The sequence below is a fragment of the Convolutriloba macropyga genome, chromosome 4 (genome assembly GCF_964194025.1).
Source record: "Convolutriloba macropyga chromosome 4, txConMacr16.3, whole genome shotgun sequence".
Classification (NCBI taxonomy): domain Eukaryota; kingdom Metazoa; phylum Xenacoelomorpha; order Acoela; family Convolutidae; genus Convolutriloba; species Convolutriloba macropyga.
Genome location: NC_134471.1, coordinates 5,773,602 through 5,801,298, shown reverse-complemented (window position 1 = coordinate 5,801,298; position 27,697 = coordinate 5,773,602). Strand labels below are relative to the sequence as shown.

The 27,697-nt window shown below is 37.5% G+C and overlaps 1 protein-coding gene across 2 annotated transcripts in view; it reads left to right on the top strand.

Annotated features, from left to right (window-relative positions):
* The first annotated feature begins 364 nt into the window (after nt 1-364).
* Nucleotides 365-27,697, top strand: part of LOC142337433 (cleavage and polyadenylation specificity factor subunit 7-like) — a 33,501-nt gene continuing 6,168 nt past the window's right edge. For both annotated transcript variants that reach the window (XM_075386649.1, XM_075386650.1), the window contains exons 1-10: nt 365-452; nt 660-902; nt 987-1,090; nt 1,150-1,215; nt 1,282-1,355; nt 1,632-1,793; nt 17,825-18,044; nt 26,120-26,303; nt 26,630-26,727; nt 27,189-27,462. In XM_075386649.1, the coding sequence (XP_075242764.1) occupies nt 396-452; nt 660-902; nt 987-1,090; nt 1,150-1,215; nt 1,282-1,355; nt 1,632-1,793; nt 17,825-18,044; nt 26,120-26,303; nt 26,630-26,727; nt 27,189-27,387 (1,407 nt within the window). In that variant the 5' untranslated portion in view covers nt 365-395 and the 3' untranslated portion in view covers nt 27,388-27,462. The remainder of the gene's footprint in view (nt 453-659; nt 903-986; nt 1,091-1,149; nt 1,216-1,281; nt 1,356-1,631; nt 1,794-17,824; nt 18,045-26,119; nt 26,304-26,629; nt 26,728-27,188; nt 27,463-27,697) is intronic.

Here is a 27,697-nt window from a genome sequence, read left to right as displayed (position 1 = left end):
GTGCCCGAGTGATATGATGACTGGCCTCACTTCCTGACTGGAGTCCAGCTCCTATTGACAAGCTAACGTAAAAATTTTTAGGCTCGACCTAAATTGCTTTCTCACGTAACTCACGATTCTTTATTTTGAATTGAACTTCATGTTTCTTTTTCTAGAATAACTTTTAGTGGAGTTTGCAATATGAATTTGCAAAAATTTGTTAAGTTTGTTATTTAAGGAACTTAGAGGCGTTGAGAGTCTCTTCAGCAAGACCTCTGTAAGCTTGAATAGTCGTTGAGAAATTTGTTGGTGACTGACCATTGAATAGCGGAACGCTTTCGGTATCTGAATTTTAGTGAGCGAAATTTGCTAACCTGTGTAAATTTTTGTCAAATTTATCTTTTCAGATTGCCGAAATGAGTGACGACATTGACTTGTATTCCGACGACATTGAGCCAACGTCGAAAAAAGAAGTAACTTAGTCACATTACGACTTACATTTACTTTCGTGGGGGAGGAGGGGGCGAATGGGAAATACTCCTTTACTGTGTAAAAAATAGCACGTGCTCCGGGGGCGTAAAATTATATGCAACCACTAGGCTGGGATTTGAGGGAATGGAAAGGCTCCGAAACGGAATATATCCCTTATTTTTTGAGAATTGTTTTTTTTCATTTTGCAGGTACAGGCAGCGACTACGGAAGAAACAGACCTGTATAACGATGTGCTAGCCAGCAGTAATGCAGAATCAAAACCTGTGGCGCCAGATGAAATTAAAGCAGAGCCCCAATCAGAACCAGGTTTAACAAACACCTCAGCTACTCCGACTACGTTCTCAACTTCTACATCTAGCTACAAGTTTGGAGCGCACGGAGGAAGTACTTGGACCAGACGAGTGTCTCTGTACATTGGAAATCTTACTTGGGTTGATAGCTTTTTGTCTGTTTCTTAATTTATTTAATTTAGACTAGAACTTTAATTTAGCTCACTCAATTTTGAAAACTTTCAGTGGACCACCAATCAAGACCTGATGGATGCGATTCGAGAACTCGGTGTAATGGATCTGCTTGAGATAAAGTTCAATGAGAACCGAGTTAACGGCCAGTCAAAAGGGTTAGTTAAACCCAATTTTTTAGATCGACAGTTTTGACGAAGCATTTATTTGTTGACAGATTTTGTATGGCACATTTTGCGTCTGATACGTCAGCTCAGCGCATACTCGAAATGCTTCCTAAGCAGTAAGTATAAAATAGTTGTTTTTTGCTTAAATCAAAAGAAAATTCCGATAACATTGCTGTTCACAGGAAAATTCAAGGTCAAACACCCCTTGTGACTCCGTGCAATAAACAAAACCTCATGCATTTTGAACAGAAGAAAGGTGAGTCTGTCTGACATCAAATTAACATCTTTCTGTTGTTTATCGACAGAAACGGGATCTTTTGTTGATTATCGATGCCTGTCTGTGATGTAAAGATCTTCCTTACTAGAACTAAATCTAAACATCCTGGGATTTTGAGTAAAAAGAAAAAGTTAAAATTATGGCTGCGAACCCAATGGTTGCTGAGATATTAAAAGCGTCAGTCATTATGCAGTCATCATTATTTGTTCTTTAAATTCAGGCGTATTGTTCCTGTAACTTAAGCATTTGCTTTAGGAAACGTGAGTTCGACTGAATCTGTCACAACAACTTCAGTGCAGCAAACTCCCATTGTCAATAATAACATGACTAATAATTCCATGGCGTCTGCCGTGGCAGCTGCCGCCTCATTTGTTCCACCTATGTTTCCACCAATTCCTCCCGCCGCGGCTGCTGGAAGTAAGTTTTTGTTGGATAAATTTGGTAACCATCATTTTAAGGATTTGTTTTGATTGTTATATAGTGCCTCAATGAGCAATAAAGTCGTTTACTAAGTAACGAGCAGTTCAATTTTGAAGCCTCCAAATTATATTGTTTGTAGCAATTATATTAATCCTGCTGGTATTTTTATGCTAGTTTTGAGCTATCAATAATTTTGTCTGACGATCTGATTTTTCGGCCTCAAAAAAGAGAAAAACATGTAAAGGCGCCGAGATTCCATTAAATTGCACAACAGTTCTGTAACGTCCTAAAGTACGTTTTATATAGTAATCCATATATCTTTTCCCCAATTTTACTGATCGCCTTATTTAGTGCTATATTTGCTATAATCTCAAGGCCATATATAGACTTCATTTTTCTGCCTTATTAAGATGAGAAAATGTATATTTACTTTATTAACATCCTGTAAACTTTCTCAAGTATATTTGTCTTAAAAACCACTTAACTATCTTTTGTTATCTGACTTACCCATAAAAGAGGAATTTGTAACAATGCTAGCCTGTATTTATATTTACAATGTACACTTTACTATGTTCATCTTATTTGCCTGGCACGTGTCAGCACGCGCCAGAAGTTCTATTTATCTTGAGTTAATCTTGATGTATTTTGTATAAGTGATTACTCAAATGTAAATACGGCCCTCGGGTCTTAAAAAGTATTAACTCTGAGAGACACAACCAAGATTGTCAAGTTAAAAACCAGCAGACAAGTAATTCAGTCTTAGATTGAAACCCCTTTTTTCTCTAGTGACAAAAATAATAGCTGTCGGCCCTGCTCCGAAGTAAAATTAAAAACCCGCTCAGGCCCTGAACAATCACATGAAAAGAATAATTTAAGTGACAAAAGTTATGTTATTAAGATGTTAATGAAACCTTACTTCAACAAATTCAACGCAATAAAAGGATCAGAAAAGGTATATTACATGGTGACAGGAGTGTAGACAGCTTTTCCAATTAGTTCCTTCAAAAAACAAAATTGTTTATTTTTTAAACATTTGTTTTTTCCTAATGCCATTGCTATTCAAAACACTATTAACTTATTTGCACGATTCAGATGAAGTTAGACAACTGCACAAATTTGATTTAACACTCTTTTCCTACGGAAGCCCCAACATCGAAAATACCTCCGCAGAAACATACTCTATCTTTCTTGAAGATAAATTATTCATTATTTTTATTGTTGGATTTACAGAAGACTATAGAGACAGGCTCATCGCAATAGTATCATTTGACAATCAGTATGAATTCAAAGCAGTAAATAGGCACATAAAAAGGGATATGTATCTCGACTTAGAAAGCCAGAAATTTCAATTAATATTCGAAAGCGGAGATTCTAATTAAAATTAGTACTTTAAAATTGTCGCATTATCAATGTCTCTCAACAAACTTTGTTTATATTTTACTGCAGCATTCCTTATCTTCTCCATCATTGCTTATTATCTGATCACAGCACTCTTCATTTACCTCTTCATGACAGACAGCGCCATTAGCTTTTCTTTCCAATTATCAATTGTCAATGCAACAGAGATTGGAGTCTAAAAGAAGGCGACGCCCAATGACAGTGACATCACACTGAGACACACAGAACGAAAGAAAGAAACCTCCTACTGGTAACAAAACCGAGTCAATTTGGAAACTGTGAGTTAGAACATATAAATTTTGGTGCTAAATTAAAATGCCTCCCCACGATTTATATAATACCCAAATACTCCCTGTTGTTAATAACTGCCGCTATTCAAATCATTTTGTGGAATATGTAGACTGTAACTACATACAATTCATTAGCCCCAAAACTAACAACCTTATTATTTCAACAGTTATTAGTGCCTTTGTATCTGACAAAACAAAACAAATTGTGCTTTTAACTCAAAATTCTAACGACAAACGCGCCTTATTAATATTTATCCCCAAGACTTTGCGACAAAAAGCACGTGAATTTTCCAAAGTTAGACATCTCATGACCCATGGCTATGACATTGATTTAGATGATTTTGAATCTCCCCTCATCATAATTTCTGAATAATCACATTCCCAGCCCATCCAGATCATCACCTTTAATTTCATTCAGTGCAGTTCCAAAATTATAAGAAACTAAGATGGCCGCAAATGCCCAAATAACAGTAGAGCCCTATAGCGGAGCCGAAAACCAAAGTTTCCGCCAATTTGAGCACCTTTTCCGAGGTTTCATCGGTGTCGCAGCAATCCCTGCCAACCAACAATCAAATTTTCTGCAACTCCACCTTCGAGACGCCGCGTTACGATATTTTCAAACGTTGCCCGAAGCAACCAGAAATGATCTTGAATTAAGCCTCACAGCACTCAGGGACCACTTCGCGAATCAAGATCTCCAAGAAGTACACGTTCTAAAATTAGAACAACTGCGCTTTGACCCGAAAACAGACAGCCCCGAAAATTTTCTATTTAACTTACAAACAAAGGCTCAGCGTGCCTATCCAACGCCAAATTTGCCAGCAGTTGCAGCATTAGCGCTTCCAGGAGACGGAGGAGCAGGGGATAGAGCAGAGCACGCACGCTTCGATGGAGAAACAGCCGCACGAGCTGCTAGATTGCAAGCAGCGGAGGACAACAAGAACGAACAAGTGAAGCGAATTTTCATAAAAGCCATGCCGGGATGGCTGAGATCAAAATTGATGGAACAACCACCAGCGACGCTTGTTACCGATCTCTGCACTACTGCTCGACAACAGATGACAATTAGAGACATGTGCAGAAAAGATGACTATCCGGAAGATGGGTTCAACGAAATTAATAACACCGTGTCCGAAAACTTGATAAATGCGCTCTCTAAATTGAACCAAACGCAAGATTCACTAGACAAAAAACTTCAAACGATTGACGACCGCATCACGGCGGCACAGATAGAAACAACAACACAAAGAGATGTAACCCACTCTCCCCAGCAATCATTCAATAGACAGGGGCAATTCCCCGCGGCGCCCTACACGCCCAGAAATAACAATGCAAGTCAAAATAACTATGCAAGTCCAATGTATCAAAGCTTTTACAGAGGAAATAATCTTAGAGGTCAAAACTTTCTTAATAGAAATCCGAGACCCCGCTTCCCAAACACTAATGCTCAAGTGTTTTATCCTCGAAATTTCACACCCCAGTCACAATTCCGCATGCCTACCAGCCCATATATGCCTGTGACTAGATCCAGTGGTACCTTCTGTTATACATGTGGTTATCCAAATCACCGATCAAGTCAATGTTCTCAGAGAGGTAGAACTAATAATAGAGGAACCTCATTTCCATTTAATCGCCAATCAAAAAACTAATAAAGCCACCCTTAACGCCCAAAAGTCGCAAACAGTCTTCCAAATCTATAGAGCAGTCTAGTAGACTATTTAATCTTTACAATATAAACTCAAATATGAGATCATCCCTTCTTCCCTATGTCAAAATTAAATTTAATAACGGAATAAGCCGTCGAGCACTAATTGACACCGGCGCTTGTGCAAATGTCATAAGCAACAGATTACTCCAAGCAATTACTGAAACTGACAAGAATGCAGTCAAATTGAAGCAACCAGATTGCACTTCAGTTAAAATGGCTGGAGGACAACTAGTCAGAATAGAGAAACAAGCTGAAATTAAATTTAAACTCGCTCACAGAGAGTTTGTTGAAGACTTCCTCGTCCTTTCCTCAACAAACTCGGTCATCCTTGGCAACCCCTTCTTTGTCAAGCATGATATTTTAATTAGCCCAAAACAAGCCCTTATTCAATTCCCCGACCTGACAGTTCAAATTAACGAAATCAAGCCTGTGAACGAAAAACGACGAGCAGTAAGACATAAGAAGATTCCCATTTACACAAACAAGAAGCACACAATACAGCCCAACGAGCAAATCTTCCTGGAATGCTATCTATCAGACAAAACGGACCAGTTTGAGAACAAAAGTGGAGTAATCACTCCTAATGAAATTCTTGAAAAAGAAACAGAGATTGCACTAACTTCTTCGCTAAGTACTGTAGGAAAGAATAACACATTGCACGTTTCTGCCATAAACATAACTGAGCACCCTATCACAATCAATAGCCGAACAGAGGTAGGCAGATTCTCAATTCTTTCCACCGAGCAAGCCGACCAATTGATACAAATTGACCCACAACTGATAACGTTAGCAAAATCAAAAAACAAAAATGACTATTTTGCGGAATTGAACCAGCTCATTCAAGATTTTACCCAACACAAACCAGGCCAAACTAGGAGACCTCCACCGGAATATAGTAAACTATGGTTTCCGACACCAGAAACTTGCGAGGACCCAAGTAGTTTGCCGCTGTTACAACAAGAAATTTACGACCAAATATTAAGTTAATCAAATAATATATAAAAATTGGAGCAAGTTGATCCACGAAGTAATGAAGAGGACCGTAAATTCTTTCTCAGTAAATTCAACTGGGAAAATTCGCCATTAAATCAAAAGCAAATAGAAGAATGCGAGCACTTATTAATTGAATATTGTGACATTTTCGCCAAACATCGATTTGACGTCGGATACAATACAGAACTGAAAATAAAGCTAACTCCAGAGCATGACTTACCCGTATACGTACAAGGACCTCCAACTCCAATACATCTACGCGACGAACTGCACATTGAATTAGCATTAATGCACTACTATGGACTTATAACAACTTTGTCACAGTCTAAATACAGTAGTCCATTATTTGCCCATAGAAAAGAGTCAGGCAAACTGCGAATTTTAATTGATCTGAGAAGAGTCAATCACTTACTTAAAAATGACTACCACAGCACAAACTTCCCAATCTCAAACATGGCCGATGCAACTAGTCATTTTGCAGGAAAAACATTGTTCACAAAACTTGACTGCTTACAAGCTTATCATTGTGTACAGATGGCGGACGACACTTCAGTACAACTACTAGCTTTCAATTTCTCATCAAGAACTTACGCGTACAAATGTCTAGCTCAAGGACTTAGTAAATCAGTTACCGGTTTTAGTTCATTCATTCGCCATTACCTAGACCCTTGCTTAGCAGCCGGTATATGCACACAATTCATGGACGATATTGGGAGTGCAGTAACGGAATTTAGTCAGTTACTTCCCAGTCTAAGTAAAATTTTCGATTGCATTCGGAGATCTGGACTGAAATTGTCACCAGAAAAATGCGAAATAGCCTCACAGTCAATCAAATTTCTGGGCAGTACAATTACAAATGAGGGAATATCCCCACAAGCAGAGAAAATCAAAAAGTTTTTAAAGAAGATTACGATGCCAAGAACAACTAAACAGGTCAAAAGACTAATTGGCTTCGCACAGTTCTTCAGAAATTTCATCCCAAATTTAGGCGAGAAGCTTATACCGTTTTATCAATTGTTACGCAAAGGAGCCGATTTTGAAGCGAAAGAAACACATTACAATGCATTAGAAACTGTGAAAAAGGATTTACTTGAAGCAACAGATATGACGCTCCGATTGCCTAAACCGGGCCTACAATATGTCCTTCTCTGTGACGCAAGCTACTACGGAGCCGGATTTGTGCTTATGGTTGAAGATTACGTGACAGGAAAACAGTCAAAGGAAAAGAGAGTCTATGCTCCAGTATCTTTTGGATCCCAACTTTTCACGACAGCACAGCTGAAGTTTTCAACTTATTACAAAGAATTCTTAGCACTTTATTTTGCATTAGACCAGTTTTCCCACTACATCTGGGCATCCAGCCATCCAGTAATTGTACTCACGGATAATCGAAGTTTAACGCATTTCTTTCAGTCAAAAACCATTCCTCCATCACTATGGAACTTCCTGGACCGAGTTCTTTCGTTTAACATAGTTATTGCCCATATTCCTGGCAAAGCTAACTATGCAGCAGATTTTCTCTCACGCGTACAAACGGATAAAGGAGCCAGCCTGTCTCTTAAACTAACAGACAAAATACCAGTCCGCGAAATATATGTTGAATCTGAAGCAAAATCACCTGACGTTTCCATTTCGAATATCGACCAACTGAACACAGTCCCTGAATCAGAAATAGAAGAAGTTACCATCGTCTCACAACTACAGGAACTCGGACTTTACGACGCGTATATTGAGCGAAAACGGGAGAACGGAAATGAAATAAATAGTCTCTTTAAGTTGAAGCGTGCGGAAGTTAATGCAATACAATATGCGAACCAAGCTGATCTTTTGAACGATTTGACGGATAGAGAGGAAATATTAGATTTGGCGAGTGAGCAGGCAAAAGACGAGGAGATTATGCAGGCAATTGAGTGGAAACGCAACAGCTTAAGCACCAACTTGAAGTATGCATCCCGACGACTAAAGAAATACGCGAAACAGTTTGACCGTTTGGAAATTGAAAACAACACATTATACAGACAATTTTTTGATGACACAGGCAAAATAATCTTCAAGCAGTACTGCCTGCCAAAGCATCTCTGGAAAGAAGTAATCTATAGACTACACAACTCACCAACAGGAGGACATTTGGGAATACTTCGCACAATTCAAGAATTCCGAAAACGATTTTACTATCCTGGTTTCACTGAACATTTTATCGATTTCATCAAAAACTGCATCACATGCCTCCAGCTCAAGCAAACAACGAATAAGCAACTGCAACCACCATTACAGCCTGTATCTTCACTACAGTCATTTCCCGGAGAAATGATGCAAATCGACTTAGTTGAACAGAAAGGCCCAATTTACAAATTTGTTCTTAGTGGAATTGACGTGTTTACAAAGTACTTGTTTGCAGTACCACTGACAAATGGTAGTGCCGACACAGTTGCCAGAGAGCTTGTGAAGATTTTCTTCCAGCATAGCTACTTACCTAGTACAATACTGAGTGATTTAGGAACAAATTTCACCTCAAAGCTCATGGCTGAATTAACGAAGTTACTCGAAGTTAAACTCAAACATGCTACGCTGAAACACCCCCAGACAATTGGAGTAGTGGAACGCTCACACGCAGCACTTAAACGGATCCTAAAAATGAATTCCAATGAACAGTGGAATGATTGGCACAAGTATGTACCGCTGGCAACCTTTATATACAATACATCGTATCATTCTTCAATTAATTGTTGCCCGACAACTCTATTTCATGGACGTGAACCTGTTAAACCCCTTGATCTCCGTTTTTCTACACGAGCAATGCAAGCAGTTGAAGTCAATTCAGATTACGTTTCGCAGCTACAAGACGCAATGCTTCAAAAATTTGGTGAAAATAAACAAAGACTTTTAGATTCTTACCAGCGATACAGAAGTTACTATGACCAAAAAGCTGAAGCACAGCCACTCAAATTGCATTCACATTGTCTACTACTAAACCCTCGCTTAACAAAGCAAAACGATTTTACTCAGAAAGCAGTTCAAACATGGCTACCACTCTATAGAGTCGAGAAAGTCTTGACAAACTCAAATTACATTATTAGAAAAACAGGAACAAATTACACTCAATGTGTTCATCGGATCAGACTAAGACCTATCAAACTGACAGAGCCACCAGAAGACATACAGGAAATTGATCCTGCAAAGTTTGAAGCGGATCCTTCGAGAAGAACAACTCGAAATGAGCCAGAATTATTCGATGAGTATATACCAAATTTATTAGAAGAGGAGCAAAGTACCGCATTTTCAAAGACCGCAACAGTTCAACCTTCGCAAATACGCCTCGGCGTTACTGTTCCTCTAAATGGAGCCCCTGCAATGCCATTGGTAGCACCAGTACCTCCGATAGTGCCGGTCATACCGTCAATAACCGTAATACCGCCAGCGGAAAGCAGAACATCTTCACCAATGAATTCGCCAACAAATTCGCAAGAAAATTCACCCCGAGCCAGCCTTTCAGATAGCCCCGAGATAATTGCAACACCGGAAGAATTTCAGTACCCTGAAAGCCCCCCTGCAGCCGCTGAGATTGAGAGAATTAGAGAAAACGACGAAGCAGGTACAGAACAACAACCGGGACCAAGTACTCGAAGCAATCAAAACAGAGTTAACTTTGCAAAAATGCGAGGAGTCAGAAAATTTGAATCATGGGAACCTGTAGCACGCTACGGTTCACGTTCACAAACGCCACGATTGCCCGAATCTCCCACACAGCCATCTATCTTAACAAAAGAACAAAAACACCAAATAATTGCAGAATCATCGCGCAGATCAAGAAGGGACCAAACTCCAACTAGAGAAACGAAACTAGACCAAGTCCGATCTAGCATTGAGAGATACCAAAGAGGTTCAACAGACGATAACGGAAGGGTAACCCGAAGCCAGTCAAAGAGCAAACAAACAACTACAAACATAAATGTAATTGAAATCGGAAAAACAAAAGCCAAATTCTACCATCATAGAGGTGATATTCTCAACTCCAGGCGCTCTTTTGCACATTGCATATCAAGCGATATGAAGATGAGTAAAGGCCTCGCCCGGCAAGTTGTCAATTACTACCCCGAAATGCTGCAAAGTCAAGAGTTCGCGCAAAAACCACCAACAGGTTCCGTTATCTCATTTTATGACACGAATTTAAATCGATATATCTTCAACCTGGTCACGAAAGAGAACCACTATGATAAACCTACTTATTACAACCTCTCAGTTGCTCTTCACACACTACGATTTGTTATATTAAAGCACAACATACGCTCGATAAATTTACCAAAACTTGGATGTGGTCTCGATCACCTTTCAGAAAAAAGTGTTTTACGACAGATTATTGAAGTATTTTCGGATGTCCCAGTAAAAATTCACCTATACAACTATAACACGGCTACCAACTGATAATGTGCAGTGGCCAGTTAACCATTTGACGCGCATTAAAATGTCTTAAGACGCCTAAAAACAGCGCCAAAAGTTCGAAAATAACAGAAAAATGTGGAACGTGCAATTGGTTTATCTCCAATGTCCCTAGCAAAAATCAATTTTAGATGACACAAAGTACATCCATCGCCTCTACATATGTTGCCAATGACGCTGAGGAACTGAAAATGAGGCTAGTTTGCATAATTTTGGAGAAAAATGAACCTTTTTCCAGAAAATGATCCAAAATTGACACCACAAAAGTTACCCTCAAAAAATGGCTAAGTTAGAGCCCCTAAAAAGGCCCTCAGATGCCCGGAAACAATTTTCTGGACCCCCAGGGATACAAACCAAAGTCCAGGTGCCCCAGGAACGCGTCTGAGGCCATTTGGCTAAAAGTACTGGAGACTTGAATTCGAGGAAATCCGACCCCTGAAAAACGGCTCAAAAATCAACAAAAACACTCATAGTTCAAAGAAAAAAGTATTTTGACAGAAACTAACTATACCACCATTGAGATTGGCTTTCGTACTAATGAATCAGACCAAAAAACGACGCGATTGAAGTTTTTTTCATAGTTTTATATAGTCTGAATGGTCAAAAATTCAATCTGTCCAAAGCTCAAACATGATGAAAAGCTGCCTGCCTAAATAGTAACATCCTTTTTCCCATCAGAAGTCACTCCCTACGGGGACTGCCCAAATGTACAAGACATTAAAACAATTAGTATTCCGACACTCGAAGTCAAATTGGAGAAATAATAACTTGAATCTGCCAGCATCACTACATTGAAAAGTGAGATTTTGCCAAATTTTAGATTAATACAAGTTAACCATGACTTAATGCAAAAGTGAACGATTATTGGCCACGGGCACAACCAGCAGCATTATTGAGATCAACTAGAAACGCCAAATAGGAATCTGAACGCTAAAATCGCATTTTAATGGCACATCAAATTGCTCTCCCCATTTTGAAATTTTAGGTGCAATCCTCTTCTAAGTGTGACCTTTTCTACAAAAACCAAGATATGGAATTCATCTTTTGGGTAAAGGTGCCTTTGATGATTGTTCAAAAGATGGCGGAAACACTTTTTTGAAAAAAGAATTGAAAAAACAGGAAATGTCACTTTAATCACCACAAACACATGCCAAAATCAGGCCACAAAAAACACTATCATAGTAAAAGCCGCTAACTGCTAACATACAAGTAACGTCCCTGTGTTCACTGTTTACATACTATTGTGTTTATAATAGCCTTCCAAATTAGTAACAAATTAGCAAACATGCTCTCACAACAAAGCTTTTAAATTACCTTTAACTGTCACTTTGCTCGTCCACTTTTCTTTCTGGGGGCAGTTTCATCGATATCATAAATAATATCACCAATCTTTGACCATCTAGCCAATTCGCTATCGGTGATATCACTCAGAGTAGATTGAAAAGATACTTCACTGCTAGATACCTCCTGATGACTCCCACTTGACGACCCTTGAAGATTTAGAGCTTTCTCTTCTTTCTTGCCGGTCCTTTTGGCGGTAAACTAAATGAGCGATCCAACTCAAAACCAGCACGAAATAACATCTTGCAATGAACAGTAACATTACTGGCGTCATAATAATCCAATAAATTTGACCCCTCCGCATCTGAACACCTTTTATCAGCCTCCCGATAATCCCTGATTTTTAATAACCGTGTCAAATAATTGTGCTTATGAAATCTCAATTCCTTCACAAATGTCTCTCGCCCAATATCTAGCACATAGTGATTGAAAACATCCCTTCCACGACTCGAAATTGTTGGATCAATTCCCTCGTAACCACTAACTAGGGACCAAATAAACTGTCCTGCTTGCCCAATCACACCTTCAGTAACAACAGCGTGAACAGCAAAGGCGGGCTGTATTATACGATCACCGGCAGTCCCAAGATGATACGACAAATGTTCGGTCAAATAATGACCCTTTCGCTTTTTCGCACGTGCGTTAGAATCAACGGTTAGCAACTGAAATAGGTCATCGAACGATTTAATGCCATAAAACTCTTGAGCCCTTCGGGAAGTATACGCAAATAACCACAACTTTGACCCAGATAAAACGGCAGCTAAAGATTCTCCGCCCCCCCACTCAATATGGGGTGCAGTATACCAGGGTCCACGAGCAGCAAGACACCCCTGCACAACCGCCTTAAGCTTCGGATGAGGAGAACAAAAGACACCTTGATTTAACTCAAATGTAATCGACTCTGAGCTTTCTAAACCAAGTTTGTTTCCATCAGTGACTGCGCTAATTATTCCACCTCTCCGGCTAATAAACTCATGTGCGTCAACATCTCCACTATTCCAGTCTTGAATAAGCTCGTCTGACCACTTAAAATGTTCCTTCCCAGCTTCACCGCGGATAACATAAGGCACCTTTGGGAAATTTTCCTCTACGATAAATGAATCGCGAATTTCTAATTTCTTCATACCCAAAAGTTCAAACGCACCACTTCGTGCCAAACTAAAGAGCAACTCAATTTGCTTATCATTAATAGACATATCTGAAAAGAAACAGGCAACTAAATTCATGCAACAAGATGCACATGCATTTTAAACTGTTCAATGAGGTTACTGAATTAACGCACAACACTGAGATTTCCGACTGTTAAATGACTAAAACAAACACACGCTGAATAACACAAACCGTGAACCAGACGCTGTGAATTTAAACAGGACGGTGAACACACTGTTTACAATGAAAATAAAGCAAAACAAGCATCATGCTAATTTTGGTATTGTCTTGCAGTTTAATCTGATCCGATCACTTCATATTCACTTACACTAAACTCTGCTAATCTATGTAACAATCAAAACATGTAGTAAGCTACCTATATCAATCAGTTGTTACTACACTGTAAACTGAAAGGTTTCTGTCGGCCTACACTTTGGAAAATATCTCATCCAAACTAGAAGAGTCTCGGATAAAATCTCCCCCCTCTGATAATGGGCTGGATGCAATTACAAATGAACTCCCGAAAACGCAAATTGTAGTACATCCCAATCAGGACGGACAAGAATAGCAGGAATAGAACCACGATTGCAATTATGGCGCCAGCTCCAGAATTATCTGGTCCGTCAGATTCACTAGGGACCAACAACTTTTGGCACTGCGGAATAATCGATTTAATCCAAACTTCGGATAATAGGTCCCATTTTTACAGCACGTTAGAGTGGAATTGAAAACAGTGGTGTTAAAACACATACTGATGACCTGAAAAACTTGGAAAAAATTAGCCTACCTGCTTAGCATTATTAGCCGCAAGTGGCGCAACCTCGACCCGTGTTGCTGGGAAATGGTGCCGTAAGAACCTAATTATTTGCCCCCCCCCTGGCTCAGGTTGAGCGCTGCCTCGACCCGTGCAGCTGGGAGAAACTATGTTTATTTACAAATCAAACATCAACATCACCATAATTGGAAATCTGTATATAAAATGCTAGAACAATTATTTACCATAAAATGAACATCAACTCAGTATGGTAATGTTAACAATTGAGACAAATATTAGTAGAACAACACAGCGGGTCACTATTGAACATCACTTGGTTTGAATTTCGACTTACAGTACACTTTACTTTCCTCACGATGAAAACACTAATTTGTTCATTTCTCTCTCTCTTCTTCTTAGTTCCTGAAATTATTAATACAGAGACCCCAACTAAATATGAAGCGCTAGATAAAGGAATTCTTTTTCACAAAGAATCACAGATTCTACTCGCAGAGAAGTTTGTTAACGTCGAATTCCTAGTTCCTTTCCCGCAATACGATTTTGTTATGAAACAACAAATCGAAGACATGCTTGAAAAACTAGCAACTATGTGGACACAACCGTCAATTTTGTGCCCAGTTAACTTCTCAGAGCCATTCAACTCATCTAATAAACCTTTCAACTTGGATTGGATGCTCTCAAAAATCACAAATGAGACAAAATCAGCAGAAAACGAAGTGAAACATATGCGCAACGTTACCGCGAAATTTTTAAGTCCTGAAGAAGAAAACGGTCAAAGAAGCAGACAAAAGCGTGCAGCACCGGTAGCAGCAGCCGCCGCAGTTGCCGGAATAGCACTCTTTGGATCCCTCGGAGTCTCAATGGCAAGTTCAGAAGGATGCGGAATAACTGGATTGTTCGGAAAATGCCAAAACTATGGACGCAAAAATGCAGAAAACATTGCACGACTTAACGAATACGCATCAGTTCTTACTGATTATGTACTCGAAGTTGAGTCAGCCAGTAACGAAAAATTCTTCCTTATCTCGAATGAAATTGCTAAAGTGTCGGAAATCCAACAGGAAATGCAAGACAATCAAAATAAAAACTGGAAAGTAGTACAAGATCAATTCGACATTTTCGAGAAAAATTTCCATTTATTACGAAATTGTACACAAATGCTCTTCTCAAATCAGCAATTAAATTTCAACTTCGATACTGTAGCTTCATTGTTATCAATTTTATACGCCGACATCAAAAGTTATCGTTCAGCTTTATATGCCTATAGTATAAATTTGTTAAATTCAATACCCATTCTGTTAGATAAACGATTACCAATGTCATTAGTTCCCCGCGAATCATTGTTAGCCGTCTTAGATTCAGTTCATGATAGTCAGAAACATTCAACAGATCGTCTGTCACTGGCAATACCCATGAAGGATCTCATGTCATATTATGATGCCAAACTTGTTTACGAAATTGCCACCGTTGAACAAGGATTACTTTTGACTCTAGCAATTCCTCTAGCATGCCGTCAAACTTCATTTCATGTCTATAGTGCGCACGTCATCCCAATGCCCCAACAGGATCCTAAAGAAGCCCTTCAGTGGATCATCGAATGTCCATACCTGGCAATTTCGCAGGATTCCATGGAGACGACTACATTGACCCAACAACAGCTCGATAATTGTCTAGGATCTTCAAATTATCGTATCTGTCACGAAACAATGGAGACTCATCTAGCACAATCGTCTTGCTTAGCAACCCTCTATTTTCACGCGACAGTTGTTGCCCTCTCTGTATGCCAAACAGAAAAGGTAATGCTCCCAACGCCTGAAACTGCTAGAAATCTTGGTTACGGGATTTGGCTCATCATGAGCGCAAAACCATTTACGTGGAGAGAATATAATTTGAACGATGCCTCGCTGCCGACAAGTGAAGAGAAGGAGGGATGTCGACTCTGCATAATAACTCTCCAATGCGGAGTCCAATTGATCAGCAAACACATCAAAATCCGACCGGACCTCTCGAGTTGCCAAACAATTCCAGCCACTCGAATCGATGTTAAACTTGCTGACCCTCTTCAACACCTGATTTCATCGTTACCGGAAATGGAGAAACTCCCTTACTTTACGTCGAAAACAGATGCTAACATTGAATTGTTTCAGCAATTGAGAGTAGAAATGATCAGTACAACGGATACTCTTAAACAAGCCGACTTAGACAAAATAGCAGCCCCTTTGGTCCACAAAATGCAACTCCTGAAGCCGTCCCTTGTTGATAAGTTAGAATCCTATGTTCCAATAAAGCTTTCCCTTACTCTGACTATTACAGTCTTCATTGGAAATCTTCTCCTTCACATCCTAGTCATGTATCTGTATCATAAGATCAAATTTTTCCAACGAATAACCCCCAATTTTATGAAATTCTCCGATGGAAAAATCCCTCTTAAACCAGTAGTTTCGGTTACAAACAGTGAGCTGACAAAGATACAGTCCCTTGACCATAAAATGAAAAATTTGATGACTATTGTTGGAGAAACAAACATTGATAACAATATAGATGCACGTCTACTGAAAATCGAGGAAGAAATTCAATAACTTGACAATGAAATATGCGTTCTTAAAACAATGACCGATCACAAAGTTGATATCTCTGCAACTACACAAAAGCCCCAATTGCCGATTAGACGATCAAAATCGACAATTTCCATGCGCTCTAATCGAATGAATCCCGAATTTCTTCAACAACTTAATAACGACTCTTTGGAAACTGACGAAAACGCGACAGAAACTTAAGGGTGGCTCCTTATTAACATTTTTATCTGTGTATTCTATCAAAAATTTATATCTAAATTTTTCATTAAACGTGGGTAGTGTAACGTCCTAAAGTACGTTGTATATAGTAATCCATATATCTTTTCCCCAATTTTACTGATCGCCTTATTTAGTGCTATATTTGCTATAATCTCAAGGCCATATATAGACTTCATTTTTCTGCCTTATTAAGATGAGAAAATGTATATTTACTTTATTAACATCCTGTAAACTTTCTCAAGTATATTTGTCTTAAAAACCACTTAACTATCTTTTGTTATCTGACTTACCCATAAAAGAGGAATTTGTAACAATGCTAGCCTGTATTTATATTTACAATGTACACTTTACTATGTTCATCTTATTTGCCTGGCACGTGTCAGCACGCGCCAGAAGTTCTATTTATCTTGAGTTAATCTTGATGTATTTTGTATAAGTGATTACTCAAATGTAAATACGGCCCTCGGGTCTTAAAAAGTATTAACTCTGAGAGACACAACCAAGATTGTCAAGTTAAAAACCAGCAGACAAGTAATTCAGTCTTAGATTGAAACCCCTTTTTTCTCTAGTGACAAAAATAATAGCTGTCGGCCCTGCTCCGAAGTAAAATTAAAAACCCGCTCAGGCCCTGAACAATCACATGAAAAGAATAATTTAAGTGACAAAAGTTATGTTATTAAGATGTTAATGAAACCTTACTTCAACAAATTCAACGCAATAAAAGGATCAGAAAAGGTATATTACAAGTTCTTTTAGAGCCTTACTAGTCCTTTGAAACATCGTGAAGTGTTTCACTGACTATGAGTTTGTGTTATCTGAAAAATGTTTGAAATTTGTTGCCTCCAGATTTGTAGGATATTTTTTCTATGGAATTTGGAAATCTGTGGCCACTTTGGTACTGAACCATTCAAAATTTGGGCAGATAAATAAAACAATTGATAGAAGACTCGAGATGAAATTAACAGAACCGACTTTGAGTTGCCCCTTTTCCTTACTTCTTATGAATGAGAAAAAATATCTTGGCTGTCCTGCTTTCCAGGAAGAGATTCAGGTATTGATACAATAAATTGTGTTTCTAGTCTTCGAAAAAAAATATTGTTGAGCAGCTTAAAAACAAATAGTGAACCTTCTGTATCATTTAGTGGTGGTTCCGCCTCGATTACCGCCGATGATGCCTGACATCAAGACATCAGTGGCGTCCGCACCCGCGTTTCCAGGCATGCCGCCCTTCTTTCCACCCGGAATGCCCCCGATGCCTCCCTTCCCGGGTATGATGCCGCCATTCCTGCCTCCGACCAGCGGAGTATCCGGCGGAGGGCCTGGCGGAATAAGTTCTCCGAAGGAGGAGAAAAGACCAGAGACGTGAGTATTGCTACATATACGCATCGTTCAGCCTCATTAATAGCCGCGAAGAGATAGCGATGCTATTATTGACCGCATCGAGGATTTTTTACAGTTCAAAGAAATGCATTGGGACACTGGCTTTTTTTAAGATCTGTGCATTCATTTTTGAAGTCCTTTTTAGAACGAGCGAATTTTTTGTCGGTGCAATTATTGGCGTCTTCTACCTTTCAGCAGCTGAATGCATGCGTGATGTGATTTATTACTCTTAGTATGCATTTTTAGTTCAATCGAATGATAAATTTGCGATCTTACACTCTTATACGACTTTCCTTTTTATAGCTGTAAGCTGAACGAAGCTATAACGCGGTACTCTTAGTTTTTTTTTGCTTAGTTGTCTGACGCTCTTTTTCGTTTTACATTTGTTCTCACAGCAAAGCTGAAAAGTCAAATTTTCTGAATTACTTTTCCTCTCACTAACGGCATTTGCGTGCTTGACGTCATTACTCGCTCTTCCTAGCAAAAGTTCTTAGGTCATTTGCGTGATTAGATTTTGATATTACGTGACTTACATCACTCGATAAAATGACGTTTTACTAAAGTTTAATTTCAAGTAGTTTAAGGTCAAAGGAACTCATATGTGTAATAAAGCTCCCTAATGAAAATGCTTCTGCGCATGGAATTTTAACAAGCTTATTAATTTACCGCTGAATGTTTTTACATAGCTTTTTGAGGGCGTCGATAAGTTACATCTGTATCTGTTTCTATCTCTATTATACGGCACGTAACTCTGTTCTTTCCCAGCTATTCTGGCAATCTGCCGGCGCTATGCTTTCAAAAAAACGACTTGAGCTCATTAAATTTGATTCGAGCTTTCAAACTGATTGAAATTGAATAGAGGCCACCCAAACTAGATAATTTATTAATCTGCCAGCAATGTTTGTTATTAATAGCCGCGACGCGATAGCTGGCGCTATTATTGGCCTTCTTTTTTTACATTTCAGAAAATTGGTATATATTCAGAGCGCCGGCTTCAAAAGATATGTTCACACATTCTTATGCTTTTTGCCCCGACCCCACATGTGGGGAGGAACTATATACTCAAATTGTTTTTTTTTTGTTCGTACAATTTTAGCCTATCGATATATTGATCGTAGAGAAATGTGAGTGGTATCATTAAAAAGCTCGTCCAGTGTAGAATCCTAAACTAAAAAGATTTTTTACTTTCGTTTTTTCGAGGAGATATCGAGGATTGAAGTTTTGAACACGGGATATTTGGCATGATTTTGTTAACTTTAAGTGTAATTTTTCATCAAATTAAGATCTTTTATCAAAATATTAGTTCAAAATTACATATCACGCCACAAAATGAATCAATTTTGAGTTCCTAATGGACTGGAAAGCGGTAAAAAGACTAGTTCTGGTCTCATAGGGAAGTTAACTATCAAAAAATTTGAATTTTATTTGAAAGCTCATTTTTTTAATTGAACTTTTAATTTTTTTTTGTTTTCTTGGGTCAACTAGAGACTAGTCACTTTTCATATCTAGGTTCCGTTAGTGACAAACCTGATTTGCAGTCAAAGGAAACCCAATGAGCAAAAATTTCGTCTTCAAGGAATCGCTCGTGGTTTTTTGATTCGACTCTGAGTTTTCGTAATTTTAATTGAAATTTTAATTCTTTTTGAGGTTTTAATAAATTTTTGAAGTCTTATGGCATATTATTGTTGACTAAAAGTGGAATAGGTTCTGTAATGAGCATTAAGTGAACCTATCTAGAGCTTTCAGTGAACAGCTAATGGCTGTTACGACTTTAGAAATGTTTTTTGTTGGTTTTTTTATTATTAACCGATCATATAATTGTTTTCGTGAATTGTAAGTCATTCTCAGTCATTTATGGACACCCTTTCTTTCTACTGCAACCAAAATTAATCTGGTTAGCGGTTTCATCCTCTAACTATTTGTTATATGACTTCAATGCAACAAGATTTCAAAAATTTTGTGGATATTTTATTATTGGTTCCTCTTGTTCTCACATTAACCTTAGATTGGTAACTCCCATTGGCTTAGAGAACGAATTCAGTGGGTAAAGTTTTCAGAGAAAAACTTATGGTTTGAATGGCTTCGACACTTTCTTCTCGCACTTGTCTACTGAACTTTTGATTTTTGCCTGTATTTGTTGTTGTTTCCATAGTCATGAGACTTATTGTGATGTCTTATTGATTACCTATGCATAACAAATATTCTTGTCCTTCAATCGTTTGAGCGTTTTTACTGAGTTAAGTTGAAAGCTATTGAATTTAATGGCTAATAAAACTTTAAAAAACAATTTTTCGATTTTTTCGGAAAAGTAAACGATCTTGAACTTACTTTCGCTTTTCGTGAACTCTAAGTCAGGCTCAGTAATGACTGGGTCCCCCTTTTTTTCTACTTCAAACAAAATTAATCTAGTAAGTTGAGGTTTTATCTTCTAACAATCGAGGTTTTATCTTCTAACTATTGGTGTTATGACTTCGATGCACGTGTTTTCATTATTTTTTTTTTTAAATTTTTGGATATTTGTAGTTTTGGTTCCTTTTGGAATCTTAACATATTATCCTAATATTGATAGTTGCATTGGCTCAAAAATGACGTTCTGTAGATCATGCATAAAGTTTTCAGAGAAAAACTTGTGGTTTAAATGGCTTCGACACCTTCTTTCTTTTTTTCTAATTAATTTTTGGTTTTCGTCTGTTTGTTGTTGTTTTCATAGTCAATGATTTATTGTAATGTCTTATCGATGACTTACGGATGACAAACATCCTTGTTGTCTCATCAGGGCAAAACGTGGCGTATTTATTAGCTTCCGGTGAAAGCTGTTGAATTTAATGGCGTTGATACTACGGGTTTTCTCAAAAATTTCGTGGTTTTAATGTAATTGTTCATGTTTTTTGATTTATTGGAGTCAAATTGTGTACAAAAGGATCCCATTGCTGTGAAAAACTTAATTGAAAGTAGAAAATTTTTTCGATGAAAGGTTCATTTTTTAGGGCTTCGACACTTTTCTCGCTCAATTTTTTTTGCTATTTTTGATTTTATTCTTTAGCCGTAAAATGCTCACCGGTCCTTTAAGCTTGTAGTTGAGGATTGAATGAATGATGTTACCAAATCAGTCAGTTTATTGGGATTAGATTTAAAGATCATGATATTATTTTTTGATTTTTCAATTTTTTTCAGTTTTTGTTCTTTTCGTAACTTGTAACTTATTCTCATCATTGAGAGGTACCATAAAATTTCTTTTCTTTTAAAAATTAACATGTTTATTGATATTATCTCGTAACTGATGTTTTGTTTGTTGGATAAAATTCGTTTTCATATAATGTGAACGGTGTGTTTTTTCTTTTTCTCGTCCTTTAGCACAATCGCGTAATAACAGTTCCCAATGATTTTCAAATGTGGCCCAATTGAACTTATTTATTCATTCAGTATAATTTCAGCCGAATTAGTATACATAGAAATTGAAATAAGAAAACATAAAATCGAATAATAGCTAATGAATTTTTTGGCTTCACTAATTTGTGTTTTCGCAATGTTTGTAATTTATTGTTCGTAATTTTTTTTGAGGTTTTCTGCATATTTAGTCCTTTTCTATGGCTAAGTCTAACCAGAGACAGGTCCTATTGGTGTAATTGTGACTTTTTAGTAAATTATCAAGAATTATTTTGTTAAAAGCTAACTATTTTTAAGACTTTTGAAATTATTTGGTTTAAAAATTGTTGATTGATTTTTGAATTTCGTCTCATTATTTCTTCTTGTCGACTTGTTACCTAGGCTCATTAAAGAAAAATCCCACCTGATGTGTAGTCAGGAAAAAAAGAAAATTTGTGTAGTTGGGGTTTTTTGCTGATTGTAATTTGACGTTGTTATTAGGTGCTTTTAAATTAAGATATTAAGTTTTTGCCGTGAAATTTTTGTTTTTCCTTTTTTACTGTTTTTTTTCTCGTAGTCTTTTTAATGGCATATCTCGTTGTAATGAGGCATGGCATTATTTAATTCAATTATTAATTTTGTTGTGTAACGATTATTTAAACTCAAACATCTATTTTTGATTATCTCTTTGTCAAAAATGTAAGTCAAAAGACAGTTAAGTAAAAAAAAATGTGGATGAGCGCGGGCCGGAACTTCATGTGCAAACGCACAATAACGAGCCTCCTTGTTGAATTCAAATTTGAGTAGCTATTTGGGTCGCGCCGATTTTGGTCAAGCAGAAAGCGGAGCCAAGAAGCGGGTGGCTTTGTGGCGTGAAATTTCGGCACTCGAATTTTATCTACAGTGAGTAAAATGGTGTTTCAACGGAAAATTGTTGTCTTGGTAGTGATTTGGTCAAATCTGCTTTCAATTGTGTCATGCCATTTGAACTGAATTGCTTTCTTGGTGTCATCTTTGACTCTTTTCGGTCACACGTGACTTATCTTTCTCAAAAATGACTTTGGCTCACCATCAAAGTGGGTTTTCTGTACTCTGATACAATAAAGTTAATACAGTACGAAAAATTCAACTGCATGTGATTTTTTTTTACTCTTAATGCAGTTATTTTTTTGTCATTTGCTTCAATTCGCGAATAATCCTCAGTCAGCCATATCTCGCTATCCAAATGACTTGCGATCTACATTTGGCGATGTTTCATTCTAAGTTTTTAATTACTAGAGATTCTTTGGGCAGTTGTTTGTTACGATTCGTAAGTTAGAGAAATGCTTTTTAATCTAAATAAAACAGCACAGCAACTGATAAGTAGGCAGAGAAATTCTTCGCAGTCAGATAGTTCAAATAACCAATAAAATGGAAGATGTTATTTCTGCAGTTTCTTTAGATTATTTAGAAAAGGCAAAAAGAAGGATAATAAAAAGCTTACGTATTTTAATTTTTCTTAACCTTTTTACATTTCTCAATTAATTACTTTTTAACTTCTCTCAAACAAAGTTTTTAGCAAACAAAGTTCTTAGTCTGTGGTCTTTTTTGCAATTTTTTGCGTAACCGATTTATCGTCTGACCCTTTTCGTCAAAACGGGATAAACAAGTGAAGCCCAAAGGGTCATTAATTGGCTGAGCAGCTTTCTTAGAGCCGTGCGCCGTACTAGTCTCTAAGTATGCGATTCACCTAAAACGTTTTGAGGAGACAATTTCATGGCGTGAAGTGTAGTTCTTATTCTTAGTTTAACCCCCTCAGTCAGCCCGTCACCCCTTTTTTTCTAATTAATTTTTGGTTTTTGTCTGTTGTTGTTTTCATAGTCAATGACTTATTGTAATGTCTTGTTGATGACTTATGGATGACAAACATCCTTGTTGTCTCATCAGGGCAAAACTTGGCGCATTTATTAGCTTCCGTTGAAAGCTGTTGAATTTAATGGCGTTGATACTACGGGTTTTCTCAAAAATTCCGTGCTTTTAATGTAATTGTTCATGTTTTTTTATTTATTGGAGTCAAATTGTGTACAAAAGGATCCCATTGCTGTGAAAAAATTAATTGAAAGTAGAAAAATTTTTCACTGAAAATTTCATTTTTAAGGGCTTCGACACTTTTCTCGCTCAATTTTTTTTTGCTATTTTTGATTCTCTTTTATTATTTAGGTAGCCTTAAAATGCTCACCGGTCCTTTAAGCTTGTAATTGAGGATTGAATGAATGATGTTACCAAAGCAGTCAGTTTATTGGGATTAAATTTAATTGGGATCATGATATTTTTTTAGAGATTTTTCATGATTTTTCAATTTTTTTCAGTTTTTGTTCTTTTCGTAACTTGTAACTTATTCTCATCATTGAGAGGTACCATAAAATTTCTTTTATTTTGAAAATTAACATGTTTACTGATATTATCTCTTAACTGATGTTTTGTTTGTTGGATAAAATGCGTTTTCTTAAAATTTGAGTGGTGTACTTTTGTTTCTTATTCTCGTCCTTTAGCACAATCGCGTAATAACAGTTCCCAATGATTTTCAAATGTGGCCCAATTGAACTTATTTGTTCATTCAGTATAATTTCAGCTGAATTATTATAAATAGAATTTGAAATAAAAATACATAAAGTCAAATAATAGCTAATGAATTTAATGGCTTCACTAATTTGTGTTTTCGCAATGTTTGTAATTTATTGTTCGTAATTTTTTTTGAGGTTTTCTGCATATTTAGTCCTTTTCTATGGCTAAGTCTAACCAGGGACAGGTCCTATTGGTGTAATTGTGACTTTTTAGTAAATTATCAAGAATTATTTTGTTAAAAGCTAACTATTTTTAAGACTTTTGAAATTATTTGGTTTAAAAAATGTTGATTGATTTTTGAATTTCATCTCATTATTTCTTCTTGTCGACTTGTTACCTAGGCTCATTAATGAAAAATCCCATCTGATGTGTAGTTAGGAAAAAACGAAATTTTTGTAGTTGGGGTTTTGTCTGGCTGTAATTTGAGGTTGTTATTAGGTGCTTTTAAATTAAGATATTAAGTTTTTGCCGTGAAATTTTTGTTTTTCCTTTTTTACTGTTTTTTTTCTCGTAGTCTTTTTAATGGCATATCTCGTTGTAATGAGGCATGTCATTGTTTAATTCAATTATTAAATTGGTTGTGTAACGATTTTTTACACTCAAACATCTATTTTTGATTATATCTTTGTAAAAAATGTAAGTCAAAAGACAGTTAAGTAAAAAATGTAGATGAGCGCGGGCCGGAACATCATGTGCAAACGCACAATAACGAGCGTCCTTGTTGAATTCAAATTTGAGTAGTGATTTGGGTCGCGCCGATTTTGGTCAAGCAGAAAGCGGAGCCAAGAAGCGGGTGGCTTTGTGGCGTGAAATTTCGGCACTCGAGTTTTATCTACAGTGAGTAAAATGGTGTTTCAACGGAAAATTGTTGTCTTGGTAGTGATTTGGTCATTCTACTTTCAATTCTGTCATTAATGCCATTTGGACTGAATTGCTTTCTTGGTGTCATCTTTGACTCTTTTCGGTCACACGTGACTTATCTTTCTCAAAAATGACTTTGGCTCACCATCAAAGTGGGTTTTCTGTACTCTGATACAATAAAGTTAATACAGTACGAAAAATTCAACTGCATGTGATTTTTTTTACTCTTAATGCAGTTGTTTTTTTGTCATTTGCTTCAATTCGCGAATAATCCTCAGTCAGCCATATCTCGCTATCCAAATAACTTGCGATCTACATTTGGCGATGTTTCATTCTAAGTTTTTAATTACTAGAGATTCTTTGGGCAGTTGTTTGTTACGATTCGTAAGTTAGAGAAATGCTTTTTAATCTAAATAAAACAGCACAGCAACTGATAAGAAGGCAGAGAAATTCTCAGTCAGATAGTTCAAATAACCAATAAAATGGAAGATGTTATTTCTGCAGTTTCTTTAGATTATTGAGAAACGGCAAAAAGAAGGATAATAAAAAGCTTACGTATTTTAATTTTTCTTAACCTTATTTGCACGTTTCTCAATTATTTACTTTTTAACTTCTCTCAAACAAAGTTTGTAGCAAACAAAGTTCTTAGTCTGTTGTCTTTTATGCAATTTTTTGCGTAACCGATTTATCGTCTGACCCTTTTCGTCAAAACGGGATAAACAAGTGAAGCCCAAAGGGTCATTAATTGGCTGAGCAGCTTTCTTAGAGCCGTGCGCCGTACTAGTCTCTAAGTATGCGATTCACCTAAAAGGTTTTGAGGAGACAATTTCATGGCGTGAAGTGTAGTTCTTAATCTTAGTTTAACCCCCTCAGTCACCCCCTCACCCCAATGCTGGCATCCCTAACCTAAACACCAGCTGGCTCCTCTTTTTTAAAGTAAGCATGTAATGTATTCTGACTATAACCCGCGGTTAAATATCCACATGCCTTCAAATATTAAATAAATTAATCCCAGAATCAGTATTGTTATTGTTATTAATATTATTAGAATATTGAAATTGTGGACGTCGTTCTCATAGGTAAAAATAGGATATCAGCTCGCCGGATGTATGAGAACAAGTCGGTTGTAAGAGACGTTAGTCGGTTGTTTTAAAAAGTATGTCAATAAGGGTTTAGATCAAAGATCGCAAACCTTGTGTTAATAACTACTTGCTATATTTCTGTAGACCTCCTTTGACTGAAACGGAGATTGAGGAGATAATGTCGCGCAACAGACAAGTATCGACTACAGCTATAGCCAGAGCTCTGGCAGATGCGAGCAAGGGAGAGTACGAGGATGCGAGTCAGACGTTGAAGCTGGCCATCAAACTCATCAAGCAGTCCAAAGTAGCTGATGACAGTCGCTGTCAGGTTATTGCTTCTTTTCACCTTTTTCTGAATATTATTACTGTATTTCTCCAAAAATTTCAAACGGCAGAAGGAACAAAACTGCTTCTGTGATTAACTTTCTCGTGAGCTGTCGGCCTAGAAATAGAATGAACCAATCACGTTGTTGACAGATGTTTGAATCCCCTCACCCCTCAAGCAGTCGGAATATTATTTGAAATCCTCACGTGGCAGCGTAATGATTCGCTGTACAGTAACTTAATGCAGGTTGTACTTGTATAATCTACTAGGGTGAAATCTGCCATTGGTGATTGGTGAATATCATGTGTAGACCTATAGCTACGTTGCAGGTGTTGATAACTAGTCTTGAACAGTGTCTGAGGGGAATTACTCAGAAGTTTTCGTCAGAGAGTGGTGGAGGGGGAGGAGGAAGCAGCAGCTCCAAGTCGTAAGTTACTCATCATTTTAACTTTCAATCATCTCGCTTTTTATAATCTTTAGAAGGCCGAACTTTTACCAAATGAGCCAGGTCTCAATTCCAAAAGAGAAGGGTGGAGAGGAGTTACTGCATCATTTTTAGTTTTCGGCCAACGCCCCAGCCCGTTGTAAACTTGCCAAACGTAAAGCAGACCCCCCCCCCCCCCGTCGGTTGTACCTACTGTCAGCTTCTTTTACTGCTATTCTAACCAGCATCGGTAGCGTGTTATCGTTCTCTGCTGCTAACCCTCTTGATTTCTAGTATTTTGCGCTCATAATTTGGTTTCCGCTTAGACTACTTCCGTCATTCTCAGCAGGCCACTAGATCGTCTTCAGATTTTTTGGCAATATTTCGAAAAAAAAATATCTTACTTTTTACATTGACGTTTTACGTTAAGCTTGTAGACAATTAACAGCATAAAGCTGTTTCAGTCATTCTTCAAGACGCAAAAGAAGCTCACGTGACGCGTCTCCGGAACGATCCCGCGGGGAGAGAGAAGGACGCTCCGACAGAAGAGAAAGAGAGCGAAGTGGGGACTACTATAAGCGAAGCAGAAGCCGAGACCGATCTTCACGAGATGAAAAATACGAGCGACGAGAGAGCAAGCGGGATCGAGAATACCGTCGCTAATACACTCAAACTCACTTTGTCCATGGCAGCCGATAGAACTGACTTGACACGGGTTGTTTTTTACTCTTCTCAAAGGTAAAATCGCAATTTTGGCTTTGTGCCACATAACTTGGATCTTTTCAACGATCTCTTCACCCCAGCCCTGTAAAAATGATTTCTGTGACCCTATTATTGGAATTTGATCGAGTATTCACATTTTAATTGAGTGACAATTGCTTGAATGTTACAGCGCCATATAATTTGAGGAACTTAATTTTCCTAATTTGGAAATAACCTTAAAGAATTGAGTTTCAGAACAAGTATTTTCGGG